The following is a 21,073-nucleotide window of genomic DNA, read 5'->3' as shown; positions in this document are numbered from 1 at the left end:
ACTCCTTAATAGTCCCAACATCATTTATCATATAATCTCTCTTTCCATCCCTTTCCTTTTCTACGTTTACTTAACTATTTGCATCTTTAACTTTCCAGATTAACTATGAAATCAATTTGACACTTTTTTAAAAGTGTAATAAAATAGACTGATTTGGGGATAGTGGATATATTTATAATATTGAAGATTTCCATTCATTCACCTATACTATTTTATTTATTATAACTTAAGGTTTATTTCCTGGTAATGTGAATTCTTTATCAATATTCTCTTTTTCCTTTGATGTTCTTACCCATTTATATTCCATATGAGCTTTAAAATCACTTTGTTAAATTCTGCTAATCCTGTTGGGAATTATTAGAATTGCCTAAAATTTGTTAATGAATGTGGGAAAGATTAGCATCTCTATCAGATGCTAATCTGATACATTTCTCCAGAAATGGTCAGATGCTAATCTGATACATGCTAATGTATCAGATACATTTCTCCAGAAATGGTAGCACATCTCTTCCTTTAGTCAAAATATCTTTAAGATATCTTTGATAAAGCAACTAATTATCTTCATATTCATTTTACACACTTCTCACTAAGTTATTTTCTCAATATTTTATAGACGTTTTCACTCCTACCAAGTTTCTAACATCATATGGAGATAGAAGAAAGCTATTGGATGGAGGGATGGAGAGATGGATGGATATTTATTCATGTGTTTGTTTTACCAGTCAATTCATTGAACACTCGTTAATTTCAGTAGCTTTTACATTTTGTTTTTTAGAGTTTGCTGAGTAGACATCAGGTCAATTTGAATTCTTATTCCTGCTTTTTAATATTCACCACTTTTCTGTATTTTATAATAGCCATAATTTCTGAATAATATTTAAAACTTCTACATGACCATAGCGGACATCTTTATCTTATTTTTTATCTTAATTGGATAGCATCAGCTTTCCTTATTAAGTATTAGATGAAATGTTGGCTTTGGGATAGCTTTAATTTTTAAATATTATTATTAGGAAGAAGTGTTTCAGTTTACCATATCTGTTCTCACTAAAACCCCCTTCTTTTATCTCCTCCTTTCATCTTGGCCTGTTCTCTTACTAAGAATTTCTATTATTTTCTTTCCTTCCAGCCGCTTGAGACTGCCATGTTAGTTTTTCTTCTTTGCTTCAGAGTCCTATAGTAAGTTGACTTCAGAGGAATTATCTTCCTTTCAATATGCAGGGTGCTTTTTGAAATTTTCCTTGGTTTCATAGTATTTTTTTCCTTAGGTCCCATTTAGACTTCTTACCTCTTCCTCTTCCTTCTTGAATGGAAGAGAGAGAAATTTATATCCAGAGTCTGATGACAGACAGGGTGGGTGATTTGCTCTTGGCTCACACTGTATCACATCTAGGGGACCTGAGAGTCTCAACAGAAATGCTGAGCAGCGCTCGGTTCCAAGCAGCGGATCAACGTAGTCACACATGGCATAAGCCAAGAGGCTTAGTAGTAACGCACGTAATTTTCATGCTACATTTTTTATTTTGTATAAAAAGCTGAAACACTCACCCGTCCAGCAGAAAATCGGATATCACAGGACCTTACCTTTGCCAGGTTAGAAAGTCAAGTCTCTCCAAATCTACCTGATTGAGGAGCAGAGCATTCGACTTCTTCCCCTTGTGTGGATGGCCATCTAGGCTGGCTTCATCAGTGACAGGGGTCTTTATGCCTCCTGCCCCTCATGCTGACTCCTGCACGGATGGGGACCAGACACACTCTAGTGGCTCGCTCGCCAGCGCTGGTTCTGGGGCTCTGTGACTCTCCTCGCTGCAAGTTATGTTTTGCTTTTCGGGCCCACGCCTCTGAATACAGCGCTCTAGCCTCTGCCTCCCACCTTCTGGTATTATCTGACATAGGTAGAATGAAAAGAACTTTAGAGGGAGACAAGGGTGCAAGCGTATGCTCTGTATCTGAGATTCACCACCTTTGAGATGAAATACAACAGCGAAATCTAAAAAAAACAGGATGCAAATATCAATATATTGTTTTGCCCGGAAGAATTTGTTTAAACTGCCATCTATTTACCCATTCATTTAGTCATTCATCATTGAACAAGTATTTATTGAGTGCCTGTGACATGCTGGGTCCTGGGGACGTGACAGGGAGCAAGAGCCAATCCAGCCCCTGCCCACCTAGAACCTCCTCGTTGTTGGTAAGACAAACGTCAATCCAATAATTACACACACAAGTAAAATTACAACTGTGTATATGTGACGTATAGGATACACAAGATAGCAGAAGACAGGACAATAATAAATTGCATGAGGAAAACAATGATCAGGAGGAGTCCCAAAGAGTGAGTAGAAATCTTCTCCATCATATCATATTGTAAAAAAAAAAAAAAAATGTAACACTAGACATCAAAAGCTTAATCCTAGAATAAAGGATATCACTCCTTCTGTCAAATTAAACATCACGTTTTGAGAAGTGTGTCCACGTCTATCCGATTTTGTTAGCATTTGGGATTTGCCGGCAGAGGATGAGACTTGTTCTAGCCCACGTGGGTAGAGTTACCAGGTAGTGTCAGCAGAAATGCCGTCTGCTCTGCTAGCAGAGCAGCACTGATCAGAAACCAGAAACTCGGACTGACACAGCTCAAATACAGATCTATCCAGTAAAAACATATGCATCTGGTTTTCTTCAGAGGAAGAAAAAAAACAACTGTTATATGTAGTTGTGGGCTGAAGACTGGCCTGGAAACAATATGTGAGCATTGCAACCAAGATGAGGGCTCTCCCCACTGCCCTTCCCCCTCAGAACAACTTTGCTCTTTGCTGTCTATTGGGGCTCCACAAACGGTTTCCTTTGTGACTAGAAGAGCCCTGCTGTTTAAAAAAAAGAAAGAGAGATATTAAAACTCCCTGACATCAAATGTTACCTCTAGCAAAAATCTGTAATGTCCACGATATCTGCAAGTTGAAGGTCATGGGAATGATTTATTTCATTGTGTGCTATCTAAAAAGGAAATAAGTATCAAAATCTATTGAACGTGTGTATGTTGAAGATGCTGTTGGATCCTTCAAAAATAATTGAAATTAAAAGCTTATTAGGTGGGAGGAATATAAGAGGATGATGATAAAGTGAGACTGAAAGAGTCGAACAGGGAGTATTTTCTGCACTGAGCTTCCATTCCTAGGAGGGTTCTCTCAGTAAGATTCAGACCTTACTATTCTTGGAAAATACTGAGGCTTTTGAGCATAAATGCAAACGTAAGTTATGGATAGAAGCTTCTAAAGTATATGGGAGGGTTACTACTGTCTGAGAATAAACTATATCAACTGGAAAAAAATAAAAAGTGACTGTAGCAAATCGCATTTTCATTACAAGATGAAATGGACTGAGTCCTGTTAGCGACATACAAATAGATATGTACTTACTATGGGATCTTATCTAAGAGAAATGGAAACATTATGAAACACAGTGAAAAGTGGGTTCTTATAAATGAGTCATAACACCTGTGTGGGGAAAAGGGAAAAAAAAAAGAATAGAAAATTCTATGGTATGGATTCCAAAAGCAAGTTCCTGACACCCAAATGTTAGAGCTGCAGGAAGTACATAGATGGTGATTTCAGGGTTTGCTTTTTATGTGTGAGAATTTGCTTTTAGAATAGAGCACAGCTGCCGGAGGCATTTTTAACTTTATTTTATTCACTGACTTTCCTTTCCCTCCCCACTGTTTGAAACTCACTTAAGCCAATTTGGTCATTTGCAATTGTCAGGAACTTTTGGGGGTTGAGGGTATTCTTTAGTGGATTTAGGTACTTCAAGGTATATGACACCTGTTCAGGTGAGGGAGGGGCTCTTGCCCCCAAACCCCTGACTCAAGGTATGCGTCCCAGAAAGGATGTCTCAGAGTAAGGCCTGCTACACAGAGTGTATTGATTAACAAGGAAGCTTACACATTCGAGACTTAGGAACTGCTCTGAAAGCTTGTTGCGGTCCCAACTCTGTCCTTTTGGCGACCTGACTAGCTCTTATTTCGATGGTTCCTTTGGGGCAGATGTGGCAATATTTCCACGGGAGGATTCCACTGACCTTCTCATTGGTATCACATCAAAAGACAGACTCTTTCCATAAGCTGTTTTACCACAGGACTAGTCAAGATCCAGTCTGAAGAGCCACTGCCAAGAATATAATTACTAGGATACCTAGATCTTTAAATTTTGCCCATCCAGCAGTGGAGGTATGCATACTTTTTTTTCTGTTTTGCCTCAGATATCTGGAACACTGCTCATTTCACCAATGAAAAATCATGTCTGCCGGCCATGATGCTGCCCAGGCAGCCATTTATGTTGATGAAAAAAGAAGTTAGCTGAGAGCTTCCCGTAGCTGGCCCTGCAGCGTGGGCTTCCGTTAGTCTGTGGAATGCTGGTTAACCCGCCTGTGTGGTGGCCCCTGGTGGTCACTTCAGACGTTAACCAGCAGCACCTGTGGTGTAGAATAAAATGAGTATGCACCTGTATGTCATAATAGCAGGAAATTATAGACAACACTCTTTTTTCAGTCATTTATTTCATTTTTTTATTTTCTATACATCATTTGCTATGCTAATCTCTCATGAAATAAGAGAGGCAATATAACAGGAAAATTATTCAGGATGATTTTCACCCCACAGTAATGTTCCTTGGGGCAACCAGGGTTTACTTCAGGTTATTTGTAAAGTTGTGGAAACTATTTTTGAAAAGAACAGAATAACCAAAGGTTTCCAGCCATTAGTGTGGGTTTCTGGAAAAACTTCACATGAGACTTCTTCCATGTGCTTGATTCTAGCAAAACTAGAAATTACAGAGCAGTAAGTCGGGTCCATAATTGCCTTCCTCAAGGCTAGTGTGATACGATCCTTTCTGTTCTTAGGAACTACTAAGGATCAAGTATATTCCTAAAATTTAGTTCTTAAAGTCTAGTTTAGACAATATAATTTAGATTATTTGTGATTATCTTATTTATTTAAAATTCTTTAAATTTTCCATTGCACTCCATTGGTAGAGACCTAGATCCTGTTTTTCACAAACTGCAAAAGCATTGAAAAACTAAATGTTTCATTTACTCATAGGAAATGTAAAACTATTAGGCTATGGCTGTGGGTATCGTAATCACATAAGAGGGCTCATTTTAAGCACAGATTGCTGAGTCCTCTCCCCAGAGTTTCTGATTTCTTATATCTGGAATGAGTCCAGGGACTACATTTCTAACCAGCTCCAGACAGTCCTTTGAGAACCACTGGTTTTCCTGCTGTCCCCTTCCTTCCATGAGAAATTTTAAATAACTTTGGGAAGATCCCTATTTAAGCAATAAATAAATAACACAGGAGAAAATATCTTCAATTGTAAAATTATAAAAAAGAAAAATAGTTCTTTAAATGACTGTTATCATTTTCAATAAATAAGGGATATCATTAAAGTAACTCAGGGAAATCATTTTTTCCTGAAGCAAACATGGTTCAGCTACATTATTTTCTAACACATTCTTAAGACCTGCTATTATGCCAATTACAAGTGTAGAAATAAATTAAGTGTAGAAGTCATTGAAATATTTGGGATCTCAAAGGATGCTTTTTTCCCTCTGTCTTTGCTACAATTATGTGTAAATTAAGTTTCTAAAATTGGCACAAATGAGAGATGAGTTGGGTGTGGAAAACCAAATTCTTGGAAAGAAGGAAATTTTCAAGTACGGGAAAAAAAAAGGCTAATAAGAGAAATCTAAGAACTGAGATATAAGTGAAAATTATGCATTGTAGAGGCTTGTTAACACATGCAATATTAGAGCAATTATTTAGTTTGTAACTAGAACCTTGAATATAATGAAAAAAGTGATCAGTTTATGCATCATTAAAAATAGTTTACCCATGCAAAAAAAGCAAAATTGGGCCTTCTCTAACAACCCATGCAAGAATCAACTCAAAACAGATTAAAGACTTAAATGTAAGACCCAAAACTCTAACACTCCTGGAAGGAAACACGGGAAATCTTCATAACATTGGTCTTGGCAATGATTTCTTTGATATGACATCAAAACCACAGGAAACAAAAGCAAAAATAGACATGTGGTACTATAGCAAACTAAAAACTTCTGCGTTGTAAAGGAAACAATCAACAGAGTTTCAAGGCAACCTATGAAGTGAGAGGATATATGTTCAAACCATGTATTTGATATAAGAGATTAATATTTTTAAAACATAAGAAACTTCTATAATTCAAGAGCAAAAAATAACCTGATTTAAACGTGGGCAAAAGACTTGAGGGGACATTTCTCTAAAGAAGACATGCAAATGGCCAACAAGTATATGAGAAAATACTCAACGGGTCAGTAATCGGGGGACTACAAATCAGAACCACAGTGAGGTATTACCTCACATCTGTTAGGATAGTCATCATAAAAAATAAGAAAATAGCAAGTGTTGGTGAGAATGTGGAGAAACTAGAACATTTAGCAAGAATGGTAAGAATTGGTAAGAATGTAAAATGCCACAGCTGCTATGGAAAACAGTTATGGTGGTTTCTCAAAAAACATTATCATAAGATACAGCAATCCCACTTCTAGTTATATATCCAAAGGAATTAAAGTCAGGATCTTGAAGTGATGTCTACATTCTTGTGTTCATTGCCGCATTATTTACAACAGACAAGAGATGGAAGCAACCTAAATGTTTATCAGCAAATGAATATATAAAGCAATTATAGTATATATACAGAATAGAATATTATTCAACCATAAAAAGAAGGAAGTCCTATCATATCCCACAGCAAGAATGAACATTGAGGACATCATGCTAACTGAAATAAGCCAGTCAGAGGACAATTTCTGCATGATTATGTTTCCCTGAGGTACCTAGAGTAGTCCAACTTGTGGAAACAAAGTAGAATAGTGACTGCCAGAGACTGGAAGGAAGAAGAAATAGAGAGTTGCTGTTTAATGGGTAAAGAGTTTCCGTATGCAAGAAGGAAAAGTTCTACAGATCTGCCATGCAAAATTATGTTTGTATTAACAATACTGTACTTACACTTAATTTGTTAAGAGGGTAGATCTCTGGGTGTGTTTTTGTCACAATAGAAGAAAACATTTAGATCTTAATATTTACACAGTTTGAGTTGTTGAATACACATGGTATATAAAACACAGTAAAATGCCTGTGAAATGAGGTATGATATGGGTTCATGTATGCTGGAATTTTTTATGATGTGGATTTAAAAAAACATTAGAGGTTCAAAAAAATGATATCCTTTGAAAAGTGACTTCATTCATTGTCTGATCATGAAATATTAGGGGACAGAGAGAGAGCTGCAAAACTTTGTCTTATATCCTCAAGACTGAGCTATTTCTAGAGAAGAAGAAACCAAGCTCTCCCTGTCAGATCTTACCCCAGTTGACATTTCTCCCCCAGTGTCCTCAAGTTGACAGGGATTTGGGAGGGAAAGCAGAGGAAGAAAGGAGGCTCCCTGAACACCTCCTTTGTTTTAGCACTTTTACATAGGTGTCTCCTCTGATGCTCAAGGACACAGCAAGGACTCTCAGGAAGGGACAGAAATGGAGTCCCATCCAGCCCACCTCTTCTCTTGCTCTTCTCTTGCTGAGTTCCTGTGGCACACGGTCATAGCCAAACTCGGACACTCCTGACAGGAGGATCCCTTGTGTGCCTACAGAAAGTATGGAAGTATATTCAGGTTTAAATGAACTTTTCAATCATTAAATAGCTACCAAAAACTTCAGATTTACAGCAGAAACTCAAAATTTTCTCAGCAGGAGAATGTTTAAACCTCATTTTTTTTTTTATTCCTTTACAAATGTGAAGCGAGAACTCAAGCAGATATTTTATTTTAAATGGAGACACAAATAGTAAGCATTGAATATGATAAAACATTTTTTAAAGTGTATTAGTACACAGTTTTATAGAGCCTGGTGAATTACAGAATGAAAGGAAACAGATGATGGAAGTGTTGGTATTGTGTCACACTGATTTCTTTTAATTTTTATTTTTTTATTGTTACAGTGTTATTTGTGCAGTTGAAATGAGTAAAATTTCCCACTATTTTTGGCGATAATCATCAAAAAGGTTTAAGAGAAGAGGGACAGATTTCAAGGGAGGTGCACAGCAATGTTTCTGTGTGCAGTGGAGCAGCCGCTTTGGACAGGTTTATACTTTGATTAGCAAGGAGGTTAATGTTGCTGTCCACTCTGTAGTGCTTTAGGGTCGTTTAATGTCACGGTTGGCTGCGCTCCTTTCTTTCATTGTCTAAGATTGCAATGTAATTCTCTGCTCACTCATCACCCTCCTGTTTCTGCCCTGCCCCATGTCTCCACAGATCATTTTGTGTTTCTCTCCAGTTGGTCACACGCTGAGAGTCAGAGCTCGGAAGTTCCCAGCCATAGTTAACTGCACGGCTATTGACTGGTTTCATGCATGGCCGCGGGAGGCTCTGGTCTCAGTCAGCAGGAGGTTCATTGAGGAAACCGAGGGAATTGAGGTATGCCGTGTCAGCCTGAGTCACACACGTGCGTGCATGCGCGCACGCGCGCACACACACTGTTCAATAAATACTTTCCAAAATACACCTCGTATTGGAAAGTTGTCCTTATTTATTTCAGATAATAAAATCATCTGTTAGTTTACACTCCGTGGATCATGATGACTCACCTTTTTTCCCCACCAGGTTGAGAGGGGTGTGCACACATACATGCACTCACACACACAAAGCCCTTGAGCGTTTTCTTACTCATGTGCTGACTCACCAGAAGGCCAGGAACATTACTTCCTTAAAGCATAATGGGGCATACTGAAAATAAATCCTTTTAAGTCCACAGCTAAAAATCCAAACGAAAATGGTAGTCGCCCATAGCCTTGCTATGCTTGCTTCTTAACAAAGTAAAGCAACCCATTGTGATTATTCTCGTAACAGTATTGACAAGTGAAAAATCAGCCTCCATAAATTGCACAGCCACGAAGTCAAACAGTGTATCTGCTTATTTGTTTTATGGGTTTATGTTTTATGAGTTTATGTTTGTCATTTCTTCAAGATGAAATTTGTGCCTTCTATTACATTTTAAAATGGTTGCATGAAATAAAAAAAAAAAACCATCAAGCTTGCAGATTCAAAGGGTAAAAGGACCTAAATATGAAGTTATCATTTAGATTTCCTGGGTAGGAAGTTTTATTTGTATCTAGTGCCTTTCTGATGATATTGTTTGGAAAGGTGGTGACTGTGAACATTTCCCAGGGAACTTTGTCTTCTCATTCCACCGTATAAGGTGAAAGGTTCATAGGGTAAGCCAAACATTGAAAGTGATTCTCAGAGCCAAAAACAGAATAGGGGATAGATGAGGAATGATGTCTGTTCCTAGTTGAAAGTTTATCAGGAACAGCAACAAGCCACCATAGCCTCCTCCACTACAAAAGGCATAACTGCCACCATTCCAAAGTAATCCTTTTATATTTTGTTGCATAATATATCTTTTGGTGGCTAGATGGTTAGAAATCTGGGCATATTTGCATACTTAATTACTTTTTGGTATGCAGCTAGCTTTATTGTTCATAATACTATATTTCCTTTGCTTCTACTTTTTTTAAAAAAGCAGCTATATAAGTAAGCACACAGTCCAGTATTCACTTAGCCTACAGAATTTTGTAGGGGGAAATCTCCTTTTCTTTAGTCTTTTGCTAAAATGTCTGTTAATCCTGTTATTCAGTACAGGCTTGCTAGGGAAGAACTGTGAAGCAACATCTAATTTGGAAGATATGTATAGGGTAGAGGCTTTAGAATATCCAACTACTTCTGTCTTCTCCACACACACTTAAAACATTTCCACAAATAAATGAAAATGAGAAATGATCTCTTCTAAAGGCTGCCAGAAATATTTTATACTTTAAAATCTGGACGACCATCAAATATGACAAATAATGGGCATATACATATTAACACAAATTTCATTGCATCCCTGGAATTCTGTAGGGTACTTTTCTGTCTTTTAATAGTTATTGGTTAGGTAAGGAAGAGAAAGGACTTTCATGAGAATGCTTTGTTTCTGAATGTTACTCTCTCAGATGGTAGGATATATTACAAGAGCTAGTAGCATGGTTTAATTAGTTAGCATTTGGCACGGTACTTTTTTAAGTTCTTGCCCTTTGCCGCTCTGCAGGCTTTCTTTTGTGGAGGTGGCTGAGAACAGTGGCACTGAGGGAGCTTTGATATGCCAGTGACCATTGACATCTGCTGGTTGAGGCGGGACTTGCATCATTTTAAGTCCAGAGGGTTCTGTCAGGTGCTAAGCTCTATCAGATGGTATCATGACGCCTCCTATAGGATGCCAAGCGCCAAATAGGAATTTTAAAAGCACTTTACCATTTCTGTTCAGCTGAATTATGCCTCGAAACAAATTAGCCAGATGATTTCATTTCAGTACAAGGTGCTTATTTAACTTTCCCACCTTCCTAATTTGTTGCTCAGGAGCAGTAATTATAATTCAGAGTGCAATGTGTCCATGTTCTTCTAGAAACATGTGGTCTCTTTTCTGTAGAGGTCAAAAGCAGCTTTTAAATTTTGTGAATGAGCACTAATTTGATCACTTCCTTAGTTTTAATTTCCACTATTCAGACTGAAAGTTATCAGCATAATTTAGGCACTTCTTAATTATCGACCTCATTTGCTGAGTGTAAGGTACTTATACAAGGTGACCCCCTTTGGCCGCAGAGAAAGGATTCATTAAAGGCAAGCGGTTTTGTGTGTGTTGACATATAATTTTCCATCAGTACACACTCAGCACCCAGGGGTATGGGTTGACTACATCTAAATAAATGTTTGTGCTATTTTTCTGTTACCTGATACTGAGCTAAATGACAGCTGACAACAAATGACCAAAACAGTTTGACACTTAAGTATCACCTGGTATTTATCTGAAGACTTTGTGTCAACACACACTACTTCTCACAGGAGATTTGGAACTAGACATGAGAAGAGGCAGCGTAAGGAGAGAAGGAAAAGTCCTCTAAATATTCTTGGGAATGGAGTTGGAAAAGCTATGGGAAGCATGTTGGAGAAATAGTTGGGTGAAGACTTTACTGATTTGTGCATGGGTTCCAATTAGGAACATTTGAGGCAAAAAGCAAGAGAAACTAAAATGATAAAAGATAAGCAGTGTTTTTGCTTCTTAAGGAAAAAATGAATCATCATATTTGAAAGCAGAACCAGATAAAAGGAGAAATTATTGAATGAAAATGAAATAATGAGCTGTCTGAGGAAAGGGTGAGATTTGTGTTGGATGGTACAGAATCTGAGCAAAGTGAAGGAGGCCATATTTTTTAGGCATGTTGACCAACTGGCGAGTTAAAATCATCTACCCTTCTGATGTGATGCCACTCAAAAGCAATGACACAAGCTCCATATTGTCAGGGTTTTCAGTGAAATGTATTTATTTGTCATGCTACCAACTCTTTAATCCAGAACTTGGGGCGTTTGATAGCCTATGAATGATGTGTTTTACTATCGTTTTCCAAGATGGATCGTGAAAATGTCCACTCAAATAAGAAAGTTGTTTTACTGCTGTCTTTAAAGACTTGTTTTTGCAGTGGTCTGCAGGTTCATTTTTAAAATACTGTGCCAAACACAAAGCTATTTTTTTCAGTGACTGCACACTCATTTGGAAGATCATTGGCTTATGCTGGACTTGGTCTTGTCTTTGACTTGTAGTCAAACTCCAGAATTAAAGACAAAAAATGAAAAATATAAGCAATCTAACAATAAAATGCATTCACCAGACAAAGCAACAAACCAGCCAACATCCAATTTAGAAAACTCTGGTGCTGCATTTTTAACACTTGTTGCTGTATGGTGTAGTGGTAGTAATCTCACTGCAACTACTGCTGGTGCTACCACCACCACTGTAGCAAAACTAATACAGGTTGACTATCCCTTATTCAAACTGCTTGGGATCAGAAGTATTTCAGATTTCAGATTCTTTTGGATTTTGGAACATTTGCATTTACATAACGAGATATCTTGGGGACAGGACCCAAGTCTAAACAGAAAATGCATTTATGTTTCACATACATGTTATACACAGAGCCTGAAGGTAATTTTATAACACATTTTTAATAATTTTGTAGAGGAAGCATAGTTCTGACCACATTTTGACCACAACCTATCACATGAGGTCAGATGTGGAATTTTCCACTTGCAGCAGCATGTTAGCACTCAAAAAGTTGCAGATTTTGCAACCGCTTAGGTTTTCAGATTTTCAGATTAGAGATACTCACAGTATCTACTGTGGATTTGCATTGCTTACCACCTCCAATCGCCATCTCATGAAGAGGGACCACTGGTTTCTCCACCACCGTTGCCCCCACCAACCCACACGTGGAGGCCTGTGCACAAGATAACACCACGGATCAGGGGCCCATGTGTAGTTTGACACCAGAGCCCATATTCTTAAGTACTTCTCTTGACTATTGCACAAATGTTTGACTATTTTGAAAGCGGTGAAAGAAGAAAAGAAACAGAATAAAAAGGAGTGGTTTTGTAGGCAGGAGGAGAAGTACAAGGGACTTTAGTAACTTACCCAGTTTTTCAGAACTGGAAATCTGGCCTAGTCCTAGGATTTAAACCTTGCATCCTTAGCTGCCTCCAGAATCTTCTCAGAGTGAATAAGCACCACGAGGCTCCCAGGACAGGTGCTAACATGCAACACTGCTTATTTTATGCATTATTAAGTTTTCTTTATTTATTAAACCACCATCCATCAACAAATATCTAATTAACATGTTCTCTTTCACCAGTCCCTCCCCAAAACACAAATAACGATCATATAGCTCAGCAGTTTGGCATATTTAAAATTTAACACAGAAATAATTTCTGAGGAAAACTTTCAAGACTTACTATAGGTATATGATATTATATGTGACAAAACTGCCCCATCTTAAACTTCCAAAAAAAAGGAGAGAGTAGATTCTTTCATCTGTAGGTTTCTCTTTTGCCCTTTCTTCTTCCCTCCCTTGAATATAATACTCTTGAAAGTCCAAATTTAATATTATAGACCAATACAGCCCACTGGCCTTGGGTGGGTATGAAATCCCCAACACAAGGTATTTGACTTAGGGCTGGCCTTTACATTCGACTCTGCTGTCTGGCATTTTCAACAAGGGGCATGTACTCAGCACTTGGCTTGAGTGGCTAGAGCATTTGGGGTGGCAGAGACTGCCACTGCCGAGAACCGTCATACCACATAGCAGAGACTTGTTTATGTTTTTGTGTTTACAGTGAGCCAACGGAGAGAGTTGAAATTAAACGCTTTCTCTTAATGTAAGGAAAAGCAGCTTCATCTTTGCATCTGATTATGCATTGGAGATAGCATGGGTTTCCAAAGCATCTTAGTGGGGAAACTGCGGGTCTGTAATCATTTGATGCCAGCACTCTGCTTATTTTTATTTTTGCCTTCACTATGATTGGCTGCTAAATGACTACAAAATGGTTATCAACCGGTTTTTATGAAGATCCCAAATCTAGCAGGAATGATGTTCTTCCCGCATGTCTCTCAAAGTGAGAAATATAGCACTGTGCTGTCGTCACTGTGCTAGCAGCCTCTCCTCCCCACTAATCCCCCCCCCCACAAAGAAAACTGGAGATAAATGAATGGCAGAATAAATAATTTATGCTAATGAAATTACTGCAATTAGTAGTTCTACAATGACCCTTTTAAAAGCCACAGCTGTTAATGTCAGGAAGTGCTGTCACTACTGACCTTATCATAAGAGAAAGTGACAAATTGAGAATGCAGGGAAGACCAGTCATCAAAGAGGTCTGTTCTGGAACGATTAGAGTTTTCTGAAAAACAGTGTGAATTACAACCAGCTGCTCCCTGGCTCCGCGAGTCTCCCATGCTGTGCCATTTTGTTAAGCCCGATAACAATAGTTATTTTGCCCCATTGAGACTAGTTGTCTCGGGCCACTTCCAGCTCTACCGGAAACCACTTCTTCCATCGCCGATTTACAAATGAAACTGTTGTTAAAGAGAGCTTTCAGCGCCTCCAAGGAGCCTCCTCATCAGGATCATGGTTGGGCAGAGGCCAGGGTTTGTGTGTTTTTTTTTCCCCCTGTAAGGAAGTTATACTTGGCCAAGGCAGTATTTATCTATATCGTAGAAAGGTATGTGTGCATTTTTAGTTCCCATGAATACAAGACAGGACAGGAGTGAATCTCTGCACGTGTTTCTATTGAAGTCTTGCTCTTTTAAAAATAAAGTCCCCGAGGGGCTATGATTTCTATGAAGTGTATATAAACTTCCTTATAAATTTTCTTTCTCTGAGCCCACAATTCAGTAATACACATGTGTCTTGGGTCTACTTGAAACAGAGACTATTCAGAACTTGCATCACCTTATATTTATTTACCTTTTGCTTTAAAAATACATTATTTCAGTTACTAGTGAAATGGATTTTTAATATGTAGCACAATCCAGTATGTCCCTATGTTAACCCCAGGCAGGAATTTGTCGTGTGTTGGAAAGCGAGGTGTTTAAAGACATAGCATAGGAGCGGTTGTTTTTCACCAACAAGAATTGGCCTGTCTCTCCTCGCACCTCTGGCTGTAATATTAATGATGCAGGTTGGAAACGTTTAACTGCATCACCAGCCACTTGTGCACAATTTTCCTAAAGATGTCTGAGCATTATTGACAACACTTTGGTAAATTATGTGTGACTTTCCTAAGAGTTGGTGTAGCTCATTTAATTCATATTAATTGATTTTTAGGCTTCCCTTGATTAATTGAACCTGGTTCATCTTGTACAGAATGCAATAAATAATCATTAAAATGAGGGAGATGTGACTCCACAAATTAAAAAGTTAACTACTTCAGAAGTCACAGAGGACAAAATGGAAAGAAAGTATAGTTGGGAGGGGGCAGCAGATGGGGACAGTGGTTCTCCAGGAGATCTTGAAAGGAGAGTTGTTTGTTTTTGTGCATTTGTTTTTTTTTTTTTCCAAATGAGAATAGAGATGATCTTGCTATTTTTCTTCCAGAAGCAGTGATTTTTATACTCTACCTATCCAGTTTGTTATTGCACGAGTTCTCATAAAACTGTGAATTTCTCAGTTTCAGCCTTTTTTTCTGTGACTTTGCAGGGTTGTTGCTTCTCTTGGTCTAAGTTTAGTTTGAAAGCAACATCAAAAAATATTTATCAGGATACTGTGTCTCAGTTTCTCCACTTTCTCTTTTGCACCCTTGGTAGATGAAAATCAAGCTGTGAAGAGCAGTGCTTGTATTCTCTGTTGGCTTTTGGCTTTGGTATGTAGAACACATAAAAATCCTTTGTCCTGCTTGGCAAGAAGAGAGTAAGGCTGAATGCTTTATTGTAATCGCTTTCATTCTGAGGCTCCCTCTTAAAGATTAAGGAAGTTTTCCTAGATTCCACTATAATTCATTCTTTTAGGAAAAAAAAAATTGTAAGGTTTTGATGATTTTTCTTCTATTATTTTAATCATATTTTTAACTTAAGAGGATTTCATATGGATTGCCATGTTTATGTTTTCAGGCACTGCACAAAGATTCTGTCAGCCTTTTCATGGCACATGTTCACATCAGTGTAAACGAGATGAGTGCCAGGTACTACCAGAATGAGAGAAGACACAACTATACCACCCCAAAGAGTTTTCTAGAACAAATATCGCTGTTTAAGAACTTGCTGAAGAAGAAACAAAATGAGGTGTCTCAGAAGAAAGAGCACTTGGTGAATGGCATTCAGAAGCTGCAGACCACGGCCTCTCAGGTATGACCAGGATGTTATTACTGAGTGTAATCCATGCTCTTTACTAGAAAAACATACCCCCTTTTGAAGCACTGCTGAACCCATTTATATAAGATGCTAACTGCTAAAATGGACAGTTTGGTGACACAGAGAACACACTGTTACTGCTTTCCTAAGCCTAGAACGGGATTGGCCAGTCACTCTGTCCCAGCCGGTCTGGGGCCATGCCTTGTCATCTCGGCCCAGCCCTGTGCAAGGCTGCGTGGGGGTGTTGAACGGAGCAGACACGGCACTTTCCCCTCTCTCGTCTCTGGCTTCTGTGGTGCATGAGGCGTGTTGTGAGGAATGTTGTCATCCTAAGATGGAAGCAGTATCCTTCTCGGTCTTGGATTCTCAACTTCCAATGAGGCCATCATTTTCTGGCTGATGACTCTGATGAAGTCCCAAAGTTAGTCCTTTTAGTCCCCAGCTCTCTTAGATGAAGTGTCCAGTGTTGTCTTTGTCCTTAGTCATAAGGCCCCTGCTGTCTCCAAGGACTTTATATCCAACTTGCAGGAGTAAATGAGGAGAGAATTAGCACAGGATGCTACTCGTGTGTAGGTCTGTACACACATCCTCTCTTCCAATGTTAAAAACCAAGTGAGTTTATGAAGCAGGTGATATGACTCTATATATGAGGCCTAAAGTGTTTTAGGCCAGAGGGCCAGTGAGGCTGGGGTTTGAACCCACATCTGTACTGCTCTCTTTGTGACTGGTAATGAGAGATTCCAATGCAAGATGATGGAGACTTTGGAGCATAGCCCAGTCTTTCTCTGAGCCAGCAGGGCCCTAGAGCTGGAGGAAAAACCAGAATTCTCAGAAATGCTGATGGCCTTCTGAGAGTATTGTCATCATGTCACAATCTTACATGCTTTTCAAGGGATTGGGCCAGTGTTTTCCCCAAGAGTTTAGGGTAGCCCATATTGCCTAGGCTAGAAATAAACTATGCCCCCATGGGGGAGCACACAGTGGTTCCTTTTCACTGGGAAGGGCTCTCTGGCCAAGTCCTTTCATCACCCTATAGGCCACTATAGGCCACCACACCACTTGCCTCCTTCCCCCTTAGTTTTATGCACCAGGAATGGCTGTTTCGTGAAATGCCATGATCTGTGTTCCGTGAGTAGATGGACCATGACTGGGAAAGAGAAACCTGAGTGAGGAAGTTTCCAGGACAGTTGGGATCAAGTCATACAAAGAACAGTTGCTGGGAAGCCCCCAAAAGTATGTCCACATTTGTACATCTTCTTCCCTTTCAAAGAATGTCTGTCTTTTCCCTTCAATTTAATACTCACCTTATCTTACTTTCTTCTCTTTGCCCCTCTGCCTTTTCTTTTCCTTCCCTCTACCTATCTATCCTCTTCTACCTCACTCAAATCAAGACCCTGTATGACTTTCGTAGGAGTCCTGTTGAGCTAAAGAAGATGAGCAGGGAGCGCTGTGTCAAGGCAGTTACATCCCTTTGAGTGATGTCCCGAACTGATCCTGTTGACCTTGCCCCAGGAAGTGATAGTGTTGTCACCCAAACTGAGCTGTCAGTACTGGTGGGCAACCCATGGCAAAGGAAAAAAAAAATGCCTCTGCCAAAATTAAAGAGTTGTGAAAAAGCTAGAAATCAAGTGCAGTGGTATTCAGAACCATCCCAGCATCTCAGACATAGAGAACAAGAAGGGGAGAGAGTCTGTGGTCTCTTAATAATCATCTCAGTTCTGTATTGATGAGTCAGAGTGTGGGGAGGGGAGAACAGGAAAAGCCAATTTACTGTGTTTGGCAAGTCCAGGGCTTGGGGGTCTAGGGCTGCCTGGGGCCTCTTTATTCCCCCTTGGCTAAAAACTGCAGACAAAAAATCTGTGAAGATAAATGAAGTCTTGCTTGAAAGACTACGGATGATTTCTTTTCTTTAGGTGTTTGTGCATGGCATGCTTTTAATAGCAGGAGAGCAGCTGTAATATTTAATAGCTACTTGATAGTTTTAAAAATAAATTTATTATGAAAAGGGAGCATGATCTCCTACGTGGAGAGTTGGAGAGGATTAGAGTGAACGATCGGGTTGTGTGTGGAACGTTATAACCCCCCCACATCAGAGCACGTGTCCTCTCTGGGGCTGCCGCAAGCAATGGCACAGAGCTGGACAGCCAGGCCACTTGAAAACCTTAGTAATGTTCGTTCTTTACAATAAGGCTGAAAGAAAGCCCTTTTTATAGCCAAGTAACCCCTTCCTAGATGACATTTTAGGTCATCACAGATGGCCATAGTGACCTTTCTTCATAGCGAAAGCCTCACTTCCAGGGCTTGAGTCACTTTGGATATTTCAGAGCTAACAGCTTCCTTAGAAACTGAAATTAGAGCTTGAAATAACATAGTTACCTCCTCGTCTCTGGGTGACTTGGTTTTATTGGTTTTTGGTTTTTTTTGTTTTTTTTTTTTTTGCTTCATTTTTATCTTGAAATGATTATAGATTCAGAAGAAGTTACAAAACAGTACAGAAAAGTCCGTGTCACATCTTATAGCTCCAGTGGTAGCGTCTTGCAAGACTATAGTACAGTGTCAAAACCAGGAACGTCACATTGGTATAAGCCACAGATTTCATTCAGATTTCCAGTTTTAATTGTACTTGCGTGTGTGTGTGTTTAGTGGTAGGCAGTTTTAGCACATGCATAGGTTAGGTTACTCTCCACCATAGTCAAGACACACAGAACAGTTCCGTCAACATGAAGATTCCTCATGTTGCTGTTTTATAACCACACACACCCTCTTCCCATCCTCCCCACTGAATCCCTAGTCACTCTCCATTTCTGTGACTTTGTTATTTCAAGAATGGTGTATAAATGGAGTCATACAATATGTAACCTTTGGGTATTGGTTTTCATTCTGCATAATTCTCTTGAATTAGTGGATCTATCAATAATGTCTTTTTTAAATTGTTGAGTAGTAGTCCACAGTATGAATATACTATAGTTTGTTTAACCATTCTACCATTGAAGGACATCTAGGTTATTTCTGAGTTTGGGCTACAAATAAAGCTGTTATGAATGTTCATGTGCAAGTTTCTGTGTGCACATAAATTCGTTTCCCTGGATAAGTGATCAAGAGTAAACTTATTGAATTGTATGGTAACTGCATGTTTGTATTTATAAAACACAGATAAATATTTTCCAGAATGGCTGTTACATGATATATTACAACCAGCAGTGTATGAGAGATCCAATTTCTCAGCTTCCTTGCTGGACTTTGGTGTTCTTAGTAATTTTTATTTTAACCATTCTAATAGGTGTATAGTAATAGGTGTATAGTTTTATTTGCATTTTCCTAATGGAAGATTCTTTTAACCATGGCCTAACATAGAACTACTTTCACATGGCTAAAAAGAACAGAAAAGTAAATATCACTGTGGAAGGTTACCCTGGATTCATAGCAAGGCTAAAATATCAGTCTTAGCTTATACTATAATAGTATAAGCAGCAGTCATAGTAGTAATCATGCTTTTTAGGTAAAGTGTAAATAAACTGTCCTGAGTGGGGATTACATGATTACTTGAATATAATAATGAGATATTGTTCCACAAGATAAAACCACTGAAATGTCTTCAGCAATTGAGTCACGATAAATATGATTGTTCTTTGCCTCAGTGATTTTTAAAAAGAGTAATATTTATGCTTTTGGAAAATAAATGGAAGGGAGAGTTCATTATCAAGACATACAGAGCGGCTTCCAGATATTTCTGAGAATTGAGTCATGTTTTCTCTCTAGCACTTCACTTCTACTTATATTTACATGATCTTCACACTTGGGAACCTAGTGGTGCCTTCTGAACCTAGTGAAATCCCAACCGAAAAACGAGCAAAATCATTCTTTTCACCAGATGGATTTGTTGATGCCTAAGAAAGACTGAGTCCCACAAGTGCTGAGTAGGGTTCCTTAGTGGTGGGTGGTGGGAGACACACACATCTACGACACTCACTGGGCTTTTGGCCTCACCGTACCGATACCCACAGCGCACATCTAGTTTGCCCTTCTTAGCAAGAATTAGCTGAATTTTGGGTTAGCTGCGTGATCATGAATTAAATGTCATATGAGGTGAAAACAATCAAGAGGGCTATTTCATATTTTATGGGAAGAGGTACAACCTGGCTGTGGGCATTTCAGCATGCAACCAATTTATCTGCAAACAGGCAAGGAATTTATCTGCAAACAGGCAAGGAGCATTCACGTCTTCAACTTACCTGCATCCTCCAGCAGTCTTCTGTTGGAGAGTACAAGGCATGATTCTTCCAGCCCATCACCAAGTGATGGCCTCTGCTGCCTAGGACCGGAAGACAGGGGGTGGGAGGTCCTGTGCTCACATAGAGACCTCTGTTGGTGTTTCCCTGACCGCACAGATTGAGTAGCAAAGAGAAACTTCTCGTTGGTACTGGTATTGACACAATAATTCTGTTTCCCACAAAACCATTGGAAAATATTATTCTCTTCATTCTCATGTGGAATAAAAAGGGGGCTGCATTTTTGCAGTTGAGACTCTAGTAAAATCAGGGGAGAAACAGATGCAAGATACAAATTGTCAAGGCTGCCTGAGCCATTCTTGACATTAAGCTATACCTGGAATTGATGGTTACTGGTGCAATTTTACGTCAGAATAATGACTTTTCCTTTTAGGTGGGAGATCTAAAAGCCAGACTCGCCTCTCAGGAAGCCGAGTTGCAACTGAGAAATCATGATGCTGAAGCTCTGATCTCAAAGATCGGGCTTCAGACGGAGAAAGTGAGCCGGGAAAAGGCCATCGCCGACACCGAGGAGCAAAAGGTCAGGCTAACTCCGCCATTTAGAGTGCTGAGCTATATTTAGCACAAAATAAACCTTTGTAGGTGAACAATTTTGAACAACTTCCTCTCCAGGGAGCATAAAGTCTAAAGAATTATTATAGTTACACATGTAACAGCATTTCACACCATGATTACCACTTGACCTTTCTTTGCATTATGCATTTCCCCAACCTTTTAGCTCTTTTAATGATATGAAAGAACAATAAATACTGAGCTCATTCAAGCATATAATGGATGTGGATCTTGAACATCAGGCCTATTTGTAATACAGTAAAGGTCAGGAAAGTCACCTCTGAGGTTTCTAAAGGTTTCCAGTTTTTAGGCAAATTGAACAACTCAATTGTTAACAAAGCCCATTCCATCACTTTGCAAGATGGTTTTCAAATTTTGCATTTTAATAATACAACTGGAGTTTATTATTAAGTCCTAAGCTAAATTTATTCTTTTTT

At 38.9% G+C, this 21,073-nt stretch overlaps 1 protein-coding gene across 1 annotated transcript in view; it reads left to right on the top strand.

Annotated features, from left to right (window-relative positions):
• The window catches only part of DNAH11 (dynein axonemal heavy chain 11), a 311,756-nt gene that overhangs the window by 188,329 nt on the left and 102,354 nt on the right, over positions 1 to 21,073 (top strand). Inside the window, exons 55-57 of the mRNA XM_076006379.1 lie at positions 8,340 to 8,501; positions 15,556 to 15,789; positions 20,458 to 20,604. Coding sequence (XP_075862494.1) covers positions 8,340 to 8,501; positions 15,556 to 15,789; positions 20,458 to 20,604 — 543 coding nt within the window. The remainder of the gene's footprint in view (positions 1 to 8,339; positions 8,502 to 15,555; positions 15,790 to 20,457; positions 20,605 to 21,073) is intronic.

Source organism: Microcebus murinus, chromosome 9, assembly GCF_040939455.1.
Source record: "Microcebus murinus isolate Inina chromosome 9, M.murinus_Inina_mat1.0, whole genome shotgun sequence".
Lineage (NCBI taxonomy): Eukaryota > Metazoa > Chordata > Mammalia > Primates > Cheirogaleidae > Microcebus > Microcebus murinus.
Note: the sequence above shows the minus strand (reverse complement) of the source record. Positions and strands in the feature narration are given on the sequence as shown.